General features: G+C 40.9%; 1 protein-coding gene across 4 annotated transcripts in view; it reads right to left on the reverse strand.

Annotated features, from left to right (window-relative positions):
- Positions 1-20,888, reverse strand: part of HAGH (hydroxyacylglutathione hydrolase) — a 408,719-nt gene that overhangs the window by 170,452 nt on the left and 217,379 nt on the right. For all 4 annotated transcript variants that reach the window (XM_078664886.1, XM_078664885.1, XM_078664887.1 and 1 more), the window contains exons 5-6: positions 15,362-15,470; positions 11,730-11,833 (exon numbers count right to left, since the gene is read on the reverse strand). In XM_078664886.1, the coding sequence (XP_078521012.1) occupies positions 11,730-11,833; positions 15,362-15,470 (213 nt within the window). The remainder of the gene's footprint in view (positions 1-11,729; positions 11,834-15,361; positions 15,471-20,888) is intronic.

Raw genomic sequence — 20,888 nt, forward strand, 5'->3', positions numbered from 1 at the left:
CATGCAGTTCAAACGGCTATAGCAAGAGAAAAAGACAACGCTGACGGTAGACGTATCACAGTCAGAACAGCGGAATCAGCCTTTGAGGCATTAACAACCCCATGTAATTTAACAACAACAGCGTTGAATCCTGAATGGATACAATGGGTGAATTCAATTACAACGGACAGAGTAAAATACTACTTTGATCCAGAATTAAAAGAATTAAAATATCTAGAATATGAAATGACATACCCTCTGCCAATCGACATTCGGCCCTTACGACAGTACGCCTGTGTAATCTATACAGACGGCCATGCTCAACCACCAGGGTGGGGAGAACAAGCATATAACCCCACATGTGAAATCACAAAAGAAGTGTGGCACGGAGGGAAACTGAGACCTCTGCTAATAAAAACACACTCAGTAGAAACTAATTCAGAAGAACAAACTGAAATAATAGCATTGAAAATGGCGCTAGATAATGCAGATCGCGAATTCCCGACACTTATAGTGTCCGATTCATATTACTGCGTCAAATCATATAACAACGATTTGCAGAAATGGATTCAAAACGGTTACAAAGATGACACAGGTGCGACAAAGCAAAAAGAGCTTTGGAACAAATAGTTCTTTTGCAGAAAGAACTACCAAAGACTCACGTGATACACTCACTGAGTCATCAGCGTGATGGCGTTCACGTTGCAGGGAATTCATTGGCTGAGACAGCCACAACGGTAGCAACTGAATCGGCTTCCGTAGTTAGAAAAAAGCGTGCAGTAAAATACATTGACGGTGAAACAGTGCTGGCGGTGAAAACGTCATCAAAAGGCGACTGCTCAGCGCTACCGATCAACTATCCACTCAATTATACATACATAATCGTTGCAAACTCCATTCCTTTTGCTCGAATCCCTGGAGTGGGGGACAGAGTAATTCCAAACACGGACAGGAGAGGCTTGTTAATAGCAGACGCACATATGGGTGAGGGTCTCAGACACCTCAAACTAAAAGATTCTCTGGAAGAATTACAATCAAAATACTGGTGGCCAGGCATGAGCCTGCAGCATCACATTTTTGTAAAGAAATGCCCTGACTACAACAAAGAACGCAGTGGCGAGAGAAACGGTATATTACCATGGCGTTTCACTCCAGAATGGATCAACAATAAAAATTAATGCGTCTAATTAACATATAAAGACTAGTTTCCACTTGTAATGTAGATCCCCAGCACTCGGCTGACGTCTGAACTGTTATAAAAAGATTTGCGAGTCTATAATGGCATATACGCTAGAAGCATGCTACGTTTGGCTAATGTTTTTTCCTCTTGCCCTAAAGCGTGTGGAAAAACTTGGCCAAATGAGCATAGCATAGCGGGACTCTTCTCACTTCCTACCTGAGGGAACGGGATGGTGTAAAGAAAAAACCAAAGGCATAAAGTAATCTATAACAGCGAAGGTATTAGGTTCGGGAGCTGGGTGGGTCAAACATCTAAGTGTCCAACGTAGTCTAAACAACCTGCCAAGAAATTCTCTGAGGGGATTCAGTCCGTACGAATTATTGTTTGGGACTAGAATGATGGTCTTAGATCTTGACAGTCAGACTTCAGTGGTTAAAGAAAAAAGCTTTGATATCAAAGATCGTTTGGCTATTTTACAGGACTTAAACGAAACAAGGAAAGACCTGAGCAACATAAAGTTGAAACAACAGCCAACGACCACTGAAGAAAAACCACCTGTCCCAGCAAGACCTGTCTGGATTCCAAAAGTCGGGGATCTAGTCAGAGAAAAGATCGCGGTAAAGAAGGAATTTGGGCCTTCTTACAGAAAAGCAGTTCCTGTCTTGTCTATCAACGGGACAAGATCAGTAGTACTACCGCCCCTTGCTGGTAAAAAGGAGAACAGAGTTGTATCAATCGACCTGGTAAAACCACAATCATGTGGCCGATAACAAACAGTAGGCCAAGTGGACTCCCGATAAGTAGTAGAACACCAAGGTTTGCTACAAACACAGAGGTTCAATCTAAGAGGCTACTCACATTTGAAATGCCTACAGAACAACAAGAAGGACTATGCAACAATGCTATGGAACTTAAACCTCTAAAAACCCAAATAAAAACATTTAGCAGAGACACACCAATCTACAATGAAGTAACAAATGACTATGCTGCTGCAACAAAACACACTAATAAAGCAAACAGTAATCCTGAAGCAATTGGAACAATAGACAAAACGGCATCCGGCTACTTCATCAACTTCAATGATTCATCTGAAGATCTGAGTGAATCAAAGGAACAGACATCAACAAAAACCTTCAAAGATAAAGCTAAGGAACTTTTTAAAGAACTGAAAGAAACCTATCTGATTTCTCCATGGATTGAATTCTGGGTGGCCGTAGGTGCACTTATCCTCATACTTTGGCTCTTCATGGTACTATGTTTGGGACATTTCATTGAGGGAAAATATGCTAAAATGGACACAGCAAGCCAGAAAATCAACTTGGTCCTCAAACCACACACGTCTTCACACGTCGAGAAAAGAGAACTTTCTTCAGTCAACTTCACAGCCAATCCTATACCCGGTGGGGTAGCATGGGACAATACTGATTATGAAATCTATGGTCCGGTTGAAATCCTGAAGTATCCACATCAAATCAAGATCTCATTGAGTGACTTTGTAAAACCAAGCTCATTTGCTGATGATTGGGACTTTGAAAGTATTAATGATATGATGTCTGACCTAGTAATGTCTGCTAAATTTACAAAACATGATTATTTGCAGGGTTCGTCTAATTATGATAAGATGTTCTGCTATAATCACTTTAGTAACCATTATCTGCATAAATCTGCACAACCTAGAAATGTTTTAAATTATAATCAATGGGAACACTGTGCAACCCCTCCAAAAGGTAGCTCAAGAACTTTTTATGACAAATATTCATATTTTTCAGGGTTCAACACAAGTAATGCAGAAACATTTTATTTCAAATTGTCAAATAAGACAGGTACGAAGACCATGCTTACAAACACTAAATTGATATATTCAGACTCATTTTTTGAGCAAATGAGTACATTTGGTTTTGATTACTGGGACAAAAATGTTGAAGTAAAAAGTGTTTGGGGTACAAAAGAATGGCAAGTACAAGGTATAGAATCATTGTTTAGAGCCTGCATGATCCCAGAACAAATTATATTTTTGAATGACACTATTCAACAAACTACCTGTCTTGGCCTAGCCAAAATCAAAGACTTAAACAAACCGTCTATTCCAAAGCCAACAATGAACAGTAATAGCTCTATAGATGAGGAGATAGACGTAAACCATATATTAAGCCAAAACAGAACACATCCTGATTGGAAACAGTGGTTGATCTGGCCAACAGATACTAATAACTGTCAAGACAGATTCCTGAACAAAATACAGGGGTTCACATTGACCAGGCCAGACCCTAGATATTCCCAAAGACAACACCCAGGGATAATTACCACGTACAGTGTGGGCAAGCTCTGCCTTCAATGGCTACAAACATCCACACTGGCAGAAATTAAGCAACACCTAACTTTACTTACTGATGGTGCTGACTTGCGTGATTTCATTATGGGACCGCGCAAACAGCGTCAGAAACGCTTCATAGCAGCCTCTGTATATGCAGCTTATAACGAAGCCTGGAAAATAACTCAAATTGAAACATCAGAGAGAATACGGGAAATTGACCGTATTAATTTGGAAAAATCACTTTCTGTAGTAGACAATGGGTTAATGACTCTGTCCTCCAGAATATACTCTTTGGACAGCATTGTGTCTTCAGCAATCGACATAATATCGCAAGACTTACTGTTGTTACAACACGGTCAGTCCCAATTGCGTTCTATTGTACAGCTTGGCTGGACGTTACAAAATCTGCGTTCAGGCTATGTGCCTTGGCGTTTAATCAACACAACGTCACTATTCGATATCTTTAACCTTACTGATAAACAAATCAGTATGGCACAGAAGGGTGCTGATTATACAATCCTGAGCATTGAGAAACTCGAGAGATTACCATTGACAATGTCAGAACGACCTGTCAGTGAATGGATAATACATGGGATAATTAATATTCCAATATCTACTTTCAGGTTTCAATACTGCCAAAAATATATACAGGCTGGCATGTATGAAAAATTGGGAAAAGGGTACATTAAGTCAACATGGAACTTGCCCTATTCACATGCATGTGTCAGTAATAAAGGCCAGAAAGTGTTTCTTAGTGGCAATAATTGTGCGATGTCACTAAGCGGTACACTTCTGTGTAATGGAATTAGTTTACACGGAGCCTGTGAAGGGCCCTCAAATAACCTTTCATGCCACCAGCTAGGCACACCTGCAACACAAATAGAACCATTCTTTAGGAGAATATCGAACGGGAGTTACATTGTAATTGTAGACCGCAGATGTTGTAGTTTGGTGCCCGGAATACCTTATCTCGTAACTACGACTGCGAAGGTCATGTGCTGTGAACAAGTATTGTTCCCCAGCGCAATGCCAGACAGGGAGGCAAGGTTATGGCCGAATTTGAAAATTGCTTCTATTCGAATTGATACTTTAAGCAGAATGAAAACAGTGCTCCTTCAGACGCCGACCAGGCTCACGTCATCAAAAGAAACGTATGATCTCCAAGTTGCAAGGACAACGGCAGAGATTCATTCATTGTTATCAACTAATTCCCCCATACATTTCGCAGAAATCCTGAACGAAATCTTAAATATTTCTGATACCAGTGGAGTCTCAAATGTATTTAAGACAGTGTTTTCGGGGGCTTTAACACCATTTAAAGCCATTCTGGGTATTTTTCCGGACTTCGTCCATTCCATCTTTGGTGGACTTCCTTTCCTTTTGGGACTAGTGGCAGGAATCCTATTTTTGATCCTGTTATTTCGCTATGGCAGACCGTGTCACAGACAAAACACCTGCCACAAGGGAAGAAACAATCCTAGCCATTGGATACCGGGACCGGATATCTAAGATCCTTGGACTATCCCGGCTTAGAGACCTGAACATGACTTGGTTTCTTTCATTTAGACCAATGTGGCAAAGATGTGTTTTACCTGTATTAAGGTGCTTGCTATGCGGAGAAGAATGCGTGTTGGACACCTGTCTGACGCTACAATCGGATGCGCTAATGGATGCAGAAACTTTGTTGGGTCCGGTCACGGCTCATGCATTGTGCTGTCCCCAGCGGCTACCAATCCTGATGACGGCATTCGTGGAAACTTCACAGGTACGACCTTCTGTCAGCTATGCTGATCAAAACATCAATGGAGGCAATCATGCTCATGAATGCATGGTGACCACTTTTTCCGAGTTAGTGGAACTTTCACAGGAAGCTGTTGACAGCTTTTTCGACAGTCTAAATGATATGATGTTCTCACCAGAGCAGAAATAATGACTTTTGAGCAAGCTAGCACGCGGCGTTCCAACCACCGTGAATTTGGCCTTCAACTTTAATGATAAAGTAACGTGAACAATTTTTCTCCAGTCTACGAACAGCAGATTTTTTCACAACCCCCAAAATATTTTTATGGTTTTTTCGGGACACTTATCTTCTGCTTAAAGTAGAAACTATTCTTAGAGAACTAAATTTCTATTTTAGGAACTTTAGAGACATTAGCTGTCTTCTGGCATGTTCATGGATGTTTTATTTTGTGATGAAATGGTCTCGCACTTTTTCTTCTGTATTAAGAGCCATTTCATGTGTTATTTTCATATCTTATTAATAATGATGTATACATATGCGTGATTAATTTAGCATTCCTCTACTGCTTATGTGCATATAGTGCATATGATTATATTTTTCTCGTATATTACATAATTTCGAAATGCATATGGATGTATTTTGGGGTGGTACGGTATACACATACGTCACTGTATATTTACTATGCCTAGATTTGTAAACATGGACATAGTCTGCGTGGAGTGGGTGTGATGTATTCCTATAGGTTCTGTATCGATCCCCCTATTCCTGACCCTGTTCTGGTTAACAATTAACTAGCAGCCATCCCACGGTGCAAAAACCGTTATCTGATTAAGCCACACCACGGCACAGGAACGCGTTATCTGATTAGGTCATAACGCTTGCCATCTAATTAGGCAAGCATTATTCCTTCAGCCCCTGATAAGGCATACGGAGTTCTCAAAACAAATCAAACCTATGACAACCTGGGAAAATCCCTGCGGCCATTGTTTTGATTTCACCAAGAACTTCAGTAAAGAATGTGCTAACGACTAGTTCGTATGACATCCTTATTGACGTATCTATGTCCATCCTTACGTCAATCTCGGCACCTTACAGGTATAAATATTACCGACATTGCCTTAAGCAAACACAGGCGGTGGTGACGAGATCGGAGCAGCGAGACTTGCCGAAGAGGCCAGCACAGAACGGACCCCGCTGGCGCTGCCCCGCCTTCCTGACGCGCTGAGAACGAGACGCTGCTTTCTCCTGCCGAGAAATCCAGCTCCGGCGCTTCCAAGCAGCCCTTGCAGGCAGCCTGGAATATCGAGACCAAAGACGAGAGATACCAGCCCTCAACCATTCTAGATCTCAGGTACAGAACTGAATAACCCCTTACAGAGAATTCTTGAGTCAGTCACTTGGCAAAACAAACTTAACTTAAACTGCTACTTATCTACTCCCGCCCACGTATTAGGCTTAGGTCAGGTACACTGGGGTAGGCGTAGTTAGAAGCACCAGTTGAGTACGATTAGTCAAATGTATATATATATATATGTATCTATTTTATCCATTTTAAATACCATATGGCTTAGAAACCATATCAATGTTTTTACAGTATTATTTTATACTTCTGCTTTTATTGTATGCACTTTACTTAACCATAAGTATTGCAATAATATCGATTCATTTCTCTTGTACGAGAAAAGAGACTGATCAATAAATAACATCTTTTATTGAACACGCCCCTCTCTTCCTTTTCTCTACAATCTGGTGAAACTAAGAATGCACTGAACTGACTGAGTAAAATAAGTTGTCTTTTGTTTTCACACGACTCTAGAGATACACTCTTGATTAGGGGAGAGCAAAGTTGTCATGTTCTATGGTTGTCAGAAACTAAATCCCTTCTTGTCTATCCAGGGAGGTTAAACTCCTCCTTGCCTATTCGAGAAAGTTTCTAGTGAACTCTGAGCTAGCTGGCAAAACCCAAAACTTTAAGTCTAATATCGTCAGTAGAAGACCTAGTTAACCTGCGTCCTAGGTCTATACTATTGAAGGTATTATTCCAATGCGCAGAGCCTATTGGGATAATAGGAACTACACTACAACTTGTCCCTCGACGCTTAAGAGTGCCTCGGCCTCTTCGACGGAGACCTCGACGGCGAACATTCGGTCACCTGCTTCTTTCGGGATTCAGGGGAGGTAGAACAACGCCGTTTTCAATTATGCTTGCTGGAAGAGGCTTCTTGGATGTCTCCATGGCCACCACCATGATGGCTTTTATCCCTCTTCAGCTGGGCATAGATCTTGATGTGTTCTCTGTCACGCAGAGTCCTTTTTGAAAACCTCTGGCAATGGTAACACTGGTCAGGGCTGTGTGAAGAAGGAAGACACACAATCCACACAGTCTTGGTCCGACAGTGCCATTTTCCTGCCACCGGAAGGACATTTTCGAAATAAAGCAGGCATTCTGACCGGAAAAATTTCAGAAAACAAGTAGAATATACTTCTAGGAACCAAGAAATGTCGAAATTTCAAAGAAAATGTTGAATATAGTCAAATTCAGTCAAAAAACTGAAGAGCTCAAACTCCAGGATCCTCACAGAAGGAGCCGGAAAAAAGTACTGACCTAACCGACATCAGTGGTGCATGATGGGAGTCGAGGGTCTCCTTGCAGGTCTCAAAGGCAGGGTACCCTAACCCTTGAGAGCCTTAAAGGCAAGGTGTCAGTTTTTTGTTTCATTTTTGCTCTGCTATGCAGCCTACTGGCAACTGCCTGCAATTACAATTTTTCCTTGTGAAAATAAAGTATTGATTGTATGACAACTTTTCAGTGCATGTCCTCTTTTCCTTATGGTTAGGAGGGTATTTTCTTACAATGCAAACCTTTGTAATTTCGGCATTTTTAACATGTTGGAAACATTATAGGCTGCAAGTATAGGTTTTCACACACACATATATATATATCTATACTACTATTATAAAGAGAGAAGTCTGTCCTTTGAGCCAGGTAAACTCGAAAAGTACACCACCAATCTAAACACCCAAGACATCTATGAAAACCTCAGGGCAAGCAGAAGGACATAGGTGATATAAAAATAAAAAATATACGTTATTTAAAACATTTACGAATAAAAATAAAGTAGTCCCTAGAAAGTAGCGCCGGCCGCAACGTCTGCGTGATGACATCGGGAGCACGGGGAGGAGCGGCGTTCAGGAGCAACAGGAAGAGCGGAGGACATGAGCGCGGGGAGGAGCTGCGGAGGACAAACGGAAAGGAGCGGCGAGAAGCGGAGGAGCAGTGGCAGGCGGGGAGGAGTGGCGGATGAGGTAGCGGACAAGCAGTCAGGAGCGGCGAGAAGCAGGGGAACAGTGGAGCGGTAAACACAGCAGCGCGGGGAGGAGCGGCGGATGAGGTAAGTCAAGCAGCCGCGGGTGCGCAGCGAGGGACGGGCGGGGGCCATGAACAGAGAGTGAAAGTCGGGACGTCGGAGGAAACAAAGCGTGGGCAGAAGCGGCCGCTCTGCCTCTCCTGCTGCGATGCTGCCCCCAGCCCCTTTCTGCCTCGTTTCCCTTCTTCAAGGAGAAAGGTTGTTTTTCATAAATATGGCGTGGTTCAGCCATGAGGATCGCACCACCAGCAAAGCGCACCACAGCTGCCCGCAAATGAACCATTCAGGATGACTCGTGCAAACGAATAGGGTTCAGCAGGTGACCCCGAAGACTGGCTTCGGGATGGAGACCAAGCAGCCTTTCAAAGGAGGCATGCAATGGAGTCAGCCAGGAAAAGGAAAAACGAAAGGAACTTTCTTTTAATTTACAATACCCCAATGAACTGTGCAACATGAAACTACAAGTCCCAGCTAAACCTTCGAACAGCAAATTTGATTGCCATCGACGTCACAGGACCTATAAGACACTCCGTCTTCAAAGGAAGTGATTCCACATTACACCATTGGAGGAAATGGATTTATTCAACGCCGGTCCTGCGAGCCAAGATGACAGATTGACCCACTGAGGCAGCCCGCGAAAAAACAAGGGCGGAACTTTTTTACAAATCAGCAAGCTTGTGGAATTCTGCTGCACGTAACTAATAGGCGCAATCCTTTGAGAAAAGTCCATGGGGACTGAAACGCGTCAGGAATGCCTAACCAATTTCACCAAATAAACAAATTCCTTCACTGCTGAGGTAGCGGCTTGTTACCCTTCTTCAAGGAGAATGGTTGTTATATATATATATATATATATATATATATATATATATATACAGCAGCTATAGCTTTCCAAAGGCTCCGTATCCCAACGACCAAGGAAAACCACACGAATCCAGTAAAGGCACTTTATTTTAAAGTTGAGCTTAACAAATCTGACGCGTTTCGGGCATCCGCCCTTGCTCACAGACAGTCAGTAAGTAAGAACAACCACGTTTAAATAACCAGTGCTTCACAGTTTTTTTCTTTCTCAGTTAACATTTTTTTCTCTTTTTTTGAATCTACACCATGTGATGCTAGAGATGAAGGACATACTACATTTTTAGTACTAAAAAAGTCTGTTTTCCAAACAGGTTGTAATTCATTGTCTGATAGTCACTGATGTAAAAAATGGTTAAAATCCACATTATTTACAAAAATCATTCATCTATTAACGCTATAAAATATAATCACCTGTAGTAAGTAGCCCAAACACTGAATAGTGTTGAACAAATTTTGTAAATGCATATAATGCTAAAAATACCATTCTGCTAGTGCTATATTAAAAAAAACATATCACAGTGCTAAATAGCAAATGGAACCTTGTCTATGTGCAAATAGGCAATATAAGTGCAATTTATAAATATTTTATAAAGTGCAAATGCATAGTGCAAATATCACAACTATATATATAGTTGAAGTAAAGTGACAAATGCAGTTAGTGCAAAATATGCCATTATGTAAACATATATATATATATATATATATATATATATATATATATATATATATATATATATATATATATATATCGACGCTCCACTTTCTTTCACTACGGTAAAAGAATTGACGGCACTCCACAACCCATATTCAGTAAGACTCTATGTTTATTTCAGAAAAACAGGACGCGTTTCGGCATCACGCCTTTGTCTGCTGTGACTGGCGCCAAATTCATTCGTGATTTAAATAAAGTTTTGTCACGACAGTCTTCTCATGTTCAATTAACACAAAAGAAGGACTCAACAGTCTATGTACACATACATTATACATGGCGGCCATCTTAACGTGGGTTCAGCTAGATATGAATCTGATGGCAAAATTACTAAACAACAGAATTGAGCCCTGAATATATATATATGAATGGGCGTACCGCTCTCTCTTGATCTGAGCTTTCTGGTGCGGAAAAAGAAAGAACAGAGGTCAGCGCGCGAGGGTGGCGTCTAAGTAGATTTCGCGGCGTCATCCCAGCGACCACGACGCCAACGACGAACACGGAGTCGATTGACACCAGCTTCTGACGTGCAGGGGTACTGCTGGCGAATAACTTTCCGGATCCAGTCTGACGTCTGGGGGTAATTCTAAGGTAAAGAATCTATAACTGTTTCTTTCAGATGACTGAAGCAGCTCGCATTACGAGCAATGATTGTATTTCGAAGCTGCTTGATCTTTAAAGGAGCAGTGTCAAACCACAACTTTCCATCAGTGCTACCTAGATAAGTAGCAAAATCGGGAATTATGCTGCATTGCGTTTTTTAATTGTTCATATTTCTGTTGGGCTATTTTTCTAAATTAAGACATTTTGGAAAATGTAATCTTTGGTTACAGTATTTAACTTAATTTTAAAATGCCCAATATGTTAGATATACATTCAATATCTATATGTAAAATGAGTTCCGAGATCCAGCACATGGACAGGACTAGAGAACTGTTTAGGATTTGCATTGAAGATCTTTCAATGTAAAACCATCTGACCAAAATTATGACTAAGTGGTTTTAGGTGCTGGGGACATTGGATTTGTCTGCAAAGGGGATCATTAACAGATTTTTACTTTAATTCATCATAATGTACAGCATTAACGTCTTCCTACGAACAAGGGGATTCACGTTACAGCCCTTGCCTATTGTTTTTAGATAGTGTGGTAATTTATTTTTAGTGTGATGTTGCTAGCTAATAACAAGTTATCAAATTGAATCAAAAGCATGCGACCCAAGATTGATGGCAAATGCCTGTGAAGGTTTGTAGCATCATTGCTTGCAAATGGAGAAAAAAAGACATTCGTAAACACAAAAAAAGTTTGAACCATTGTGAGATTTCTGTGTATGGTGTGGGACAGTATGTGTGGTTGTGCATGTTTGCCCATATTTCCCATATTGGCACTCGCTTTATGAGTGAAAGGGTCTTTTGACCCAAATATTACAGGGAATGAGTGAGTTTAGTGAATATCCCTATTACAATCATGTAAGCTACAGCTACAGTTACTCCTGAATAAAGGCTTGGAAGCTAATCACTTAACCTAATTAACAATATTTTTAGTTGGGGTGTGGTCTGCAATATGAAAGATGACTTACTGTTTCTGGAGGCAATTGTCCCAAGGTCTTTATCAAGGCATTGTACATTTCCTCTGCTGTCCCTTCGAAGAACTTGCCACAGCCAGCCACAAACAATGTGTCTCCTGAAAGTGAAAAACATGAAACAGAATGAGCACAGGCAACCTATTTTGCATGCTCTTTGTGTCCCACTGACCTGAACAGAACTTTGGTAGCAGTAGCACTAGGTAAATTTGCTTAGGTAAAAATGCATCTGTTATAGTTCTGTGTTTAGCTGAAGTCATCAGAGGACTGTGATTAGGTCAAATGACTGATTTTGGACTAGAGTATATTGTGCATGTAATTCAGTTACAGTTAAGTTGCCTCACATTTCAAAACTCCCTCTTAATAAAAACAAATTCATGATAATATTAAATATAATTTTATGTTGCACTTTTTTACAGCTTTAATCCATTTGCTATATGTCAAAATGTTTGTTGGTGGCAGCTTCCTCCACACCCTTTCACTAGTGGTTTGGAAGTTCGACTTTCTTTGTTACCCTTTAAATCATGAAGAATGTTTGGTTTCTGTGGGTGTGTGGTAGTCTGCACAGAACCTCCGAGAATTAAATGTAAAGTTTCTCGTGGCCCCTTTGAATCCTAACTACACCAATGTGGGTCTTAATCAGATCGACCATCGACCTTCTCACAAGTGTTGCAGGGAAGGTAACTTCTATTCAGCTGAACGAGACAAGAGGCCCCAGGTTCAGATTCATGTGTTTTATTCCTGTAGTAATTATTTATTTTGAGCCAAGAGCCTGGCGTTTGCTACACGTGTTCTTGTGATAGTGTGGCACAACACCAAAAGGAATGTTGGAAGGAACGATGCCTCCTCAAGGGTCAGCTGAAACTTGGCTAACAAGTCACGGTGCGAAATGCTACTCAAAGGTAACCCTAGCACTCTATCATGGGGATCTTGACTAACATTCATAAACACTCTATCAAGCTGAATAAGTGAACACATGGCAAGCTACCCAAAAAACAAATGCAGAAATAAATAAACTGAAATAATGGTCTTGCGCACAACCTGTTTAAATCGTATTTATGCCAAGTTTTGTGAAGGTTACACTTTTAATTGGGTGCTCCTGGGGCGATGTTTCCGTCCTGAAATTAACGTCATGAAAATTAAGACCCAAAATTGTGCTCCAAAGAAACTTTGTTGCATCCCCCGAGGGCACACCTTATATGATTCAAATTGAATCCTTTGAATTTTCAATTAATACGAGTCTTTGTGGTGATTTGTACGTTTTTCTTTAATGCTTTACTCGATTGCTATGAGTTAATTCAGCTTTGCAATTTCTCAATATTTCATCATTGAGTCAATGTTCCAAACATTTGTTCCAAAATATATTTATGTGTTCCAAAATGCTTTTAGATACTCAAATGCATTTCGAGCTCTAAGCTCTTCATCAGGGAGAAACATCTATAAATTAAATCAAAGTACAATGAACAACACGAATGATAAATTGGATATAAACATATCAAGCAACCTGCTTCATGAAGGTAAATACCATGCACTAGTGACCCTTAAAAAACAGAGGTGTGTGTTGTGGTAAGTGTTTCGGGTGATTACCATGCTTGAAAAAAGTGAAAGGACTCGTGAGTTACGTGAAGTATGTTACTCACGTTCTATGACATTACGGTGCTATTGTCGAGTATCCTGGAAAAAGTGAAGATAAACGAACAAGAAAAGCCAAGCGTTAAGCGGACATAAGTAGCAGTAATGCTACGGCGCGCTAAATACCAAGCGCTTCAATTCAAGTGAGTGCACTTACGAATGGTGATGTCCCGATCGGGCGATCTACAAGAGATTCCGTCTGGACCAGCAGTGTTCGTGTGGTTAGTTTGCTGGCGGCGTTTCAAAAACAGCGTTTAACTGTGGTGACCCGGATGCGTGCATACGTCACGGAAAAACCTCAAAAAATGAAAACGGACTAGGCACGAGGAGAATTAATGGCGGCCATGATGTAGTGTCAAAAGACACGATGTGTGGACTCTTGCTCCTAAGGTAGCAGGAAGATGTAGATAGTTACAAATAAAAAATACATAATAAAACATGATGGCAATGTTTGCATTACTCAATAACAAGTGAAATGGTGAATGAAGAGAATGTGCTGGGTCATGTGGTTCACTATGTACATTAATATGTGGAAAATAACATAATCCACATTTGTAAAGCGCACAATCACCCGTAAGGGTCTCTAGGCGCTGGGGGCCGTCGGGAAGATTAAGCGAGCTATTGCCCAGAGTCACATGGTGCTGGGCTAACCTGCCGCCGGAGCCGGGGATCGAACCCTGATCCCCAGATTCCAGCGTCAGTCGCCCTGGCCACGGCGCCACACCTCTCCCCTAACACCAACAGTAATAGTACTAAAGAAACAGAACCATGTTATTAAAGGTAACATGCAAATTCAATACGTTCATTTAAACCATGCGGTTTGTAAGATTGCAATTTCATGATCCAAAAATTTTCCCGTCTCAATAAATGTTTGTTATTGTCTCTTCCTTCCATTTTTTCGATCACTTCCAGTACCATGAATCTTATTTGAGATATATTGTGTTTTTCTTTCAAAAAATGGGTCGCAACAGATGATTTCAAATTCTAGGTTCTGATATTAGACTTGTGTTCATTAATCCGTATTCTCAACCTTCTCTCAGTTTTACCCACGTAGACCATGCCACATGGGCATTGTAATAGGTATATAACATTGCTGGTATCACAAGTGGCTGTTACTTGAAGTTTAATCTTGTGCCCCTTCATGGGATGATTTATGATGGTACCGCAAATTATGTTATTGCAATTATTGCAATTCATAGAGGGTTTCAATCCACTATGTGTCGGGGTATGTGTGCGTTTCCCTGATGAAGAGCTTAGAGCTCGAAATGCATTGGAGTATCTAAAAGCATTTTTGAACGCATAAATATATTTTGGAACATATGTTTGGAACATTGACTCAATGATGAAATATTGAGAAATTGCAAAAGCTGAATTAACTCATAGCAATCGAGTAAAGCATTAAAGAAAAACAGCACCAGAAAGACTCGTATTGATTGAAAATTCAAAGGATTCAATTTGAATCATATAAGGTGTGCCCTCAGGGGGATGCAACAAAGTTTCTTTGGAGCACAATTTCGGGAAATAAATAAATTCTCAGTTTATGCCAGTTTTCAGTTAACAAGGTACGTCACGCTACCCATTAATACAAACTCAATGTCATACGGTTTACCAGAGCGAAATGGTACCCCTCCACCAATTACACCTTTTATTTTGCCTGTTGTCAACCAATCTACATCACCACTCTGATGTGCAGAACATTACACTCACCAGCTCTGTTACGTTCGGCTATCTGTGCTGGTTAAGAACGAATTGAAATAGGACTATCTGCAAGGGACAGCACACGGTCACCAGTGATCCTCGACACAACCTATTTCTTTGATGTACTTAAATTGTGAATTCGCTACAGCTAAGCTTATACTACAACTGGAATTACTCATAAGAACATCAGCAAACACAATTCAGAACTAAATTAGACATGCTGGCAACAATTATCCCTTTCCCACGTAAAGTGATGTCGATCATTTCAGACTTTATTCTAAACATGCTTCTTCCATTACCTGTGAAAACAGCCGGTGGCTCTGAACTGCGTGGTTTTGTCACAAAATAACAAATGTGCCCAGACGTATGGCAAGGAGTGAACAGGCACTTTACGTGCAAAGAGCCCACCTGAAAATACACGAGAACATATTCAATATATGATATTTTGGCGGTATGAGAGGCAAGAGCAATGGATTAACTTTCATGTGGAACATATAAAACCCTCACTATGATTCAAGTCCTTCCACTTATTACGTCATTCAACCACAGCTCTACGTCACTGGCCCTTCACACATTTTTGTTTTAGCATTCACATGTTTGGTGCATTATGAAGTAATCCTTGTTGATCTTTTATCATGCAGTTGTGGTTTAACTTTATTCTATTTCAGCTGTATTTTTTTTTTAATGAGGTATACTATCCCTCAAAAGAGGGGCATTCAAATCTGCTCATGCGTGTGAGCAACCACCGAGAAAGAAATTTCAAATATCGGAAGTTTATTTCACTATGTACTGTATATGTTAGTCAAGCTGAAAACAAACAAACCGACGTTACCCCTTCCACGCCAGGCAGTCACAGCAACTTTTAAACACTGCCGTCCTAATTAAAAGCTTAACAAATATCTTCTTATTTGCTCTAGCATATAACCATGGGGTATTTCAGGGTCGTGGCGAGAGGATAACAGTAATTTTTTTCTTAACATGCCAAAAAGTTATGCAAACACATATATGCCTACATAAAGTCCCCCATATCAACAGATTCTAAAATAATACATTACTATACACACAGCACTGCCAGCTTCTGCTTGATTTGAGGGACCACACAATCATGTATGTCATTTGATGCTGACTGCAACGTAAGGGCACAGAGAAAAAGCAATATATAGTACCTTCTTTTTCAGTAGAGTTAGACTGGTCAGCCTTTGGGTGGTCTTCCCCACAAACCTTTTGCTACTCCCTTCCTATGTTACTGAATAGATAGTTTTTGTCGGCCTTAGGACTTTGTGCACTTTACCACTATTTACCGCTGTTAAAGTGCTTGTGCTCACTACCTAAATCATGTTAACACTGGCTTACACTGATTGGCCTATTTAATTTACTTATAGGTCCCTAGTAAAGTGGTATAACATTTACCCAAGAACAGTAAATTAAATGCTACTAATGTGCCACCCATTTAAGTAGGCCTTTGAAACATGTCTCAGGCCTGCCATTGTAGCCTGTGGGCAGTTTTAAACTGCCAATTCAACTTGGTAAAATACACCCTTATGCCAAACCAAAATCTCCCTTTACAATACATATAAGTCACCCCTAAGCTAGGCCGTAACCAACCCGTAGGGCAGGGTGCCTTGTATTTAAAAACTTGGACATGTAGTTTTAATCCCTTGCATGCGGTGGATGGCCCCTGGTAGTCAGAGGTCAGCGTGGGTGTGTGCGGAGGACGGCCGGGGGCCGTCCGATCCCCGCCCACTCGTTAATTACCCAGCACTGCGGCGGAATTTGCGCCGCGGTCAAGGGGTGAAGGTTATCATGCCCTGGTAGTATAAACCTCCTAAATTTGTTTTTCACTACTGTGAGGCCTACCTCTCACCTAGGATAACATTGGGTTGCCTTATTACATTTATTAAGTGATAACTTTAACCTGGGAGCAGGTCGAATTAACATGTAAAGAATTGTAATTCAAATTTCTCTTTAATGGCTAAGCTGGATTTTAAGTCACACTTCTGAAAATTGCACTTGGCATTTTCTTGTCCTAAATTTGGTGCCTGCTCTTGGGACACATGCCTAGAAGTTAGTGGCAGATGTCTTTTGTGTATTCCTACCAGACAGCGACACAATAGAGGGAGTGGGTGATGGCAGGATGGATGGGGGAGCTATATACAGCCCTGTTTGCACATCAAAGACACTACCTCAACACACCAAGAAATTCACACTAGGCTATTGTGACTACAGACATCCTAGGATTAGGGCAGGGAGGCTGGAAATTCCAGACACTTCTGTGGGGGGAAACGCCAGATGTTTCTTCCATTTCAGCGTTGGTAACAGGTATACAAATTGGACCCTGTCTTCAGTTCACTTCTGGACCTGTGAAAGACTCTCTGTGGACTGCCTTGCTGCATGTGGACTGCTGTGTACTTCAGGAGTGTGTCCTGCTGCCTGAAGCCAACCCTGTGCGCTCAGAGGACTTAGCTGCTGCTTGAGACCCACATTTCTGCTTGAACCCAGGACTTTCAGAGTGACACCAAGGGTGTGTTGTGTGGCCTCGTGATCAGAGCCTTGGGGACAGAAAATGCTCCAACTATCTTTTTTTTAATCTTTGATTTAATCTTTGATTTATGAGGACCCAAACTTTTCATTACCAGTACATAAATTCAAAGTAATTAGTGATTCACCAACCATAAGTACAATGATATAAATACATATTTCATAACCTAGTATATCCAGGGTAAGGTAAAGAGGTAAACATTTCTAAAACACTCCTCAAAAAATAGCTGCCAGCAAAGAAAGTAAAGAAAAAATACAATAAATACAGCTGCCTTAGAGATGAGAAAATAAGAGTTCATGAAGTGCCTTAGGAGCATAGTGTGCAAAGGATAGCAAAGCAGTATGATCAAAACATTGAATCTAACCCCAGCTTTCCAAACAAAAAAAATTCCCAACGTTTTTTCAAATTGCTCTCTCGGACTAGTCCCATTTTTCGCAGCCAGTCCCTAATTGTGGGGACCAACTGAGTTTGCCATTTTTGGAGTAGAAGGGACCGGGCTACGACTGTTGTTATGTATAATAATTTTATTCATTTATTAGTTAGGCCGAGAGCGGGATCATACCCTAAAACCTAAAGCCAGGTGGTTGGGGCTGGACTGACCTGCCATTCAGTCTCAAGATACTGGAATATTTTGTTCCAGAATCGCTTAATAGGCGAACAGTGACCGATTACATGCACCCAATTTGCGACAGACCTATCTGAGCATCGAAAACAGTGGCCCGGAAGACTGGGGTTGATTTTCTATATGGCAACTATTTACTAAAAAATAATATTAGACGTCAATTAGCCCCTCTCAACACACAAAATTCTATATATTACCTTCCGCCCACCTCTTATTTTTCAATTCCAAACTTTCATATTGTGCCCATTTTTTAATTACTTTTGGGGTAAGGTCAGAATCTTTAATAATGGCAAACAGTCTTTTCCCTTCCCCTGGCCTTTCATATACACCAACCTCAACTAATTCGGAAACTACCTTTCTGCTACTGATAACCTGGCCTAGATCTAAGTTACTGAAGATTTTATTTAGCATTCTAAACCAACCCAGAAGGAGAACATTTCTTGAATTAACTGAAGGATTTCCTCTAAATTTAGCCTTCTCTCCCCCAATCAAAAGTCAGATAATTTCCTAAACCCCATTTTCGCCCATTTTTGGACAATTTCGGGAGCAAGATTGACACCGGGTTTAGTGACTAATTCGGGCAGGAGTGTCACTGCGTTGATATTGGCAATGTAATATCTCCTATAGAGGTCCCCACGAATCCGAAGAAACCACTTCAGACTCTTATATCTTACTTTTTTAGGTGACTTTACGGACTTTAACACATCCCATATATGATACTCTTTAAAGATCAGCTGCATAAAATTATTCATAAAAATCGCCTTGTGCAGCTTTGTATTAATATTAAACCTGGACATATACTGTGCAAAATAAGCAAAATAGTAATCCTTGAGAATAGGAAGCGCCAACCCTCCAACTTCCCGATGTTTGTATAAAGTGCTTAATGCCCGCTCATTAGGGCAGGGAATGAATGCCGCGTGGGCGGAGCGGGCGCAGCATGACGGAACCACGCTGTCATGAGCACACGCCGCCCGTGGCTCATGACGGCGTGGTTCCGTCATAAGCAGGCAACGGGTTAAACAATGGAAAAATCAACATTTTAATCAGGGAGACTCTCCCTAGAATAGTCAGTGAGAAAGAATTCCACCGTGAAAATACATCTTGTACTTTTAAAAGGAGAGGGGAAAATGTAAGATCATATAGATCCTAAATCCGTGGTGTATACCGGATACGTAGATATCATTTTGGCTGCAAGTTTATGCACACAGGAATATCAAGGTGCAGAACATCTCAATTACACCTGCACAATGTTATTTCTGTTTTTTTCTAATTAATTCTATAGCCTCCTAATTTCTCATACTGTGGAAAGATCTCCAAAGCCTTTTCCTGGGCATCCTTACTACTGCCAAATTAAACCTAATATAATCGGCATATCATTTTATCTTCCCCATCATCAACAGAGTGGGATGAATACTGCTGTTTTCGCTGATCGCTATAGCTAGTGGCTCAATAAAGAAGGAGAATAGAACTGGGGATAGCAGGCACCCCTGCTGGTTTCTACTTAAAACTTGTATTTTCCCCACTTCTACTGTGTTAATGATAAGAAAGCGAGGTACTTACCTGTAAGTTCAGTTATTCAGTATTGGGATCTTTCATAGATTCACATGCTTCAATCATCCCTGCTGTCGAGGTGGGAGTCTCACGGTAAGTTTATAATAGCAGGAAATAATTTTACCATAGGTTATCATGCATTGAACAGTCACTGCATTAGCCCATCCATATCCTTTTGTAAAAAGAACCAAAGTTAAAACACAACCAATCAGACGTCGGCACCCTCTAGAACACTCCACAAAGAGACAAGTTCCTCAGATGTTCTAGCACAGATTTTCTAGCACAAGAGTATTAGTAATAAATAAGGCAAGCCTCTTCGGGGAGGAGGGTGAGTTGCATGTGAATCTATGAAAGATACCAATACTGGATAACCGAAGTTACAGGTAAGTAACTCGTTTACTTATCAAGTATTGGATCTTTCATAGATTCACATGCTTGAATCAGAATAGCAAGTAGTTACCAAAGAATAACTTATTCAAATATAAACTTTGAGGATGGTGTGTACTCATATAGCCTTATAGCCTGCTGTAGCGGGCTATAACGGCTATTAAAGGCCTGCTGCAGTGTTAAAGGCCCGAGCCGAAGGTGAGGGACTTTAACAAGGCAGCAGGCCTTTAATAGCCGTTATAGCCCGCTACGAAGGGCTATAATGCTATTAGAACATTCTGCCACTAGAGGCCAGAATGTTCTAACATATTAAACAAAGGCTTCAGGGAGCGCGAGGGGATTGAAATCCCCTCAGGCTACCTGAAGCCTTTGTTCACAGACACAAAGAAGCATTGGAATGTTGGAGCTCCGGGCTTATACCAGCCATTATAAGCCCGGAGCTACTCCATTGTTTTCAATTAAGCTTCCAATGTTCTAATATGGAATATATATATACCTGTACCAAATTTATAAAAGAAACATGCAAGACATAGCAATAACATGTCAACATAATGCAAATGAACTGAAATAAAGCAAACGCCTGCAAAACAGGCTTACCTTATTAAAGAAGGTTGGGTAAGACTGGTTGTCCTACTGCTGCATCTGCAGCCAAATCCAAGCAGTAATGCAGTGTAAATGTATGCACACCCCATGTTGCTGCGCGGCATAAATGTCCAATGGCACTACC

This window comes from Lissotriton helveticus, chromosome 10, assembly GCF_964261635.1.
Source record: "Lissotriton helveticus chromosome 10, aLisHel1.1, whole genome shotgun sequence".
Lineage (NCBI taxonomy): Eukaryota > Metazoa > Chordata > Amphibia > Caudata > Salamandridae > Lissotriton > Lissotriton helveticus.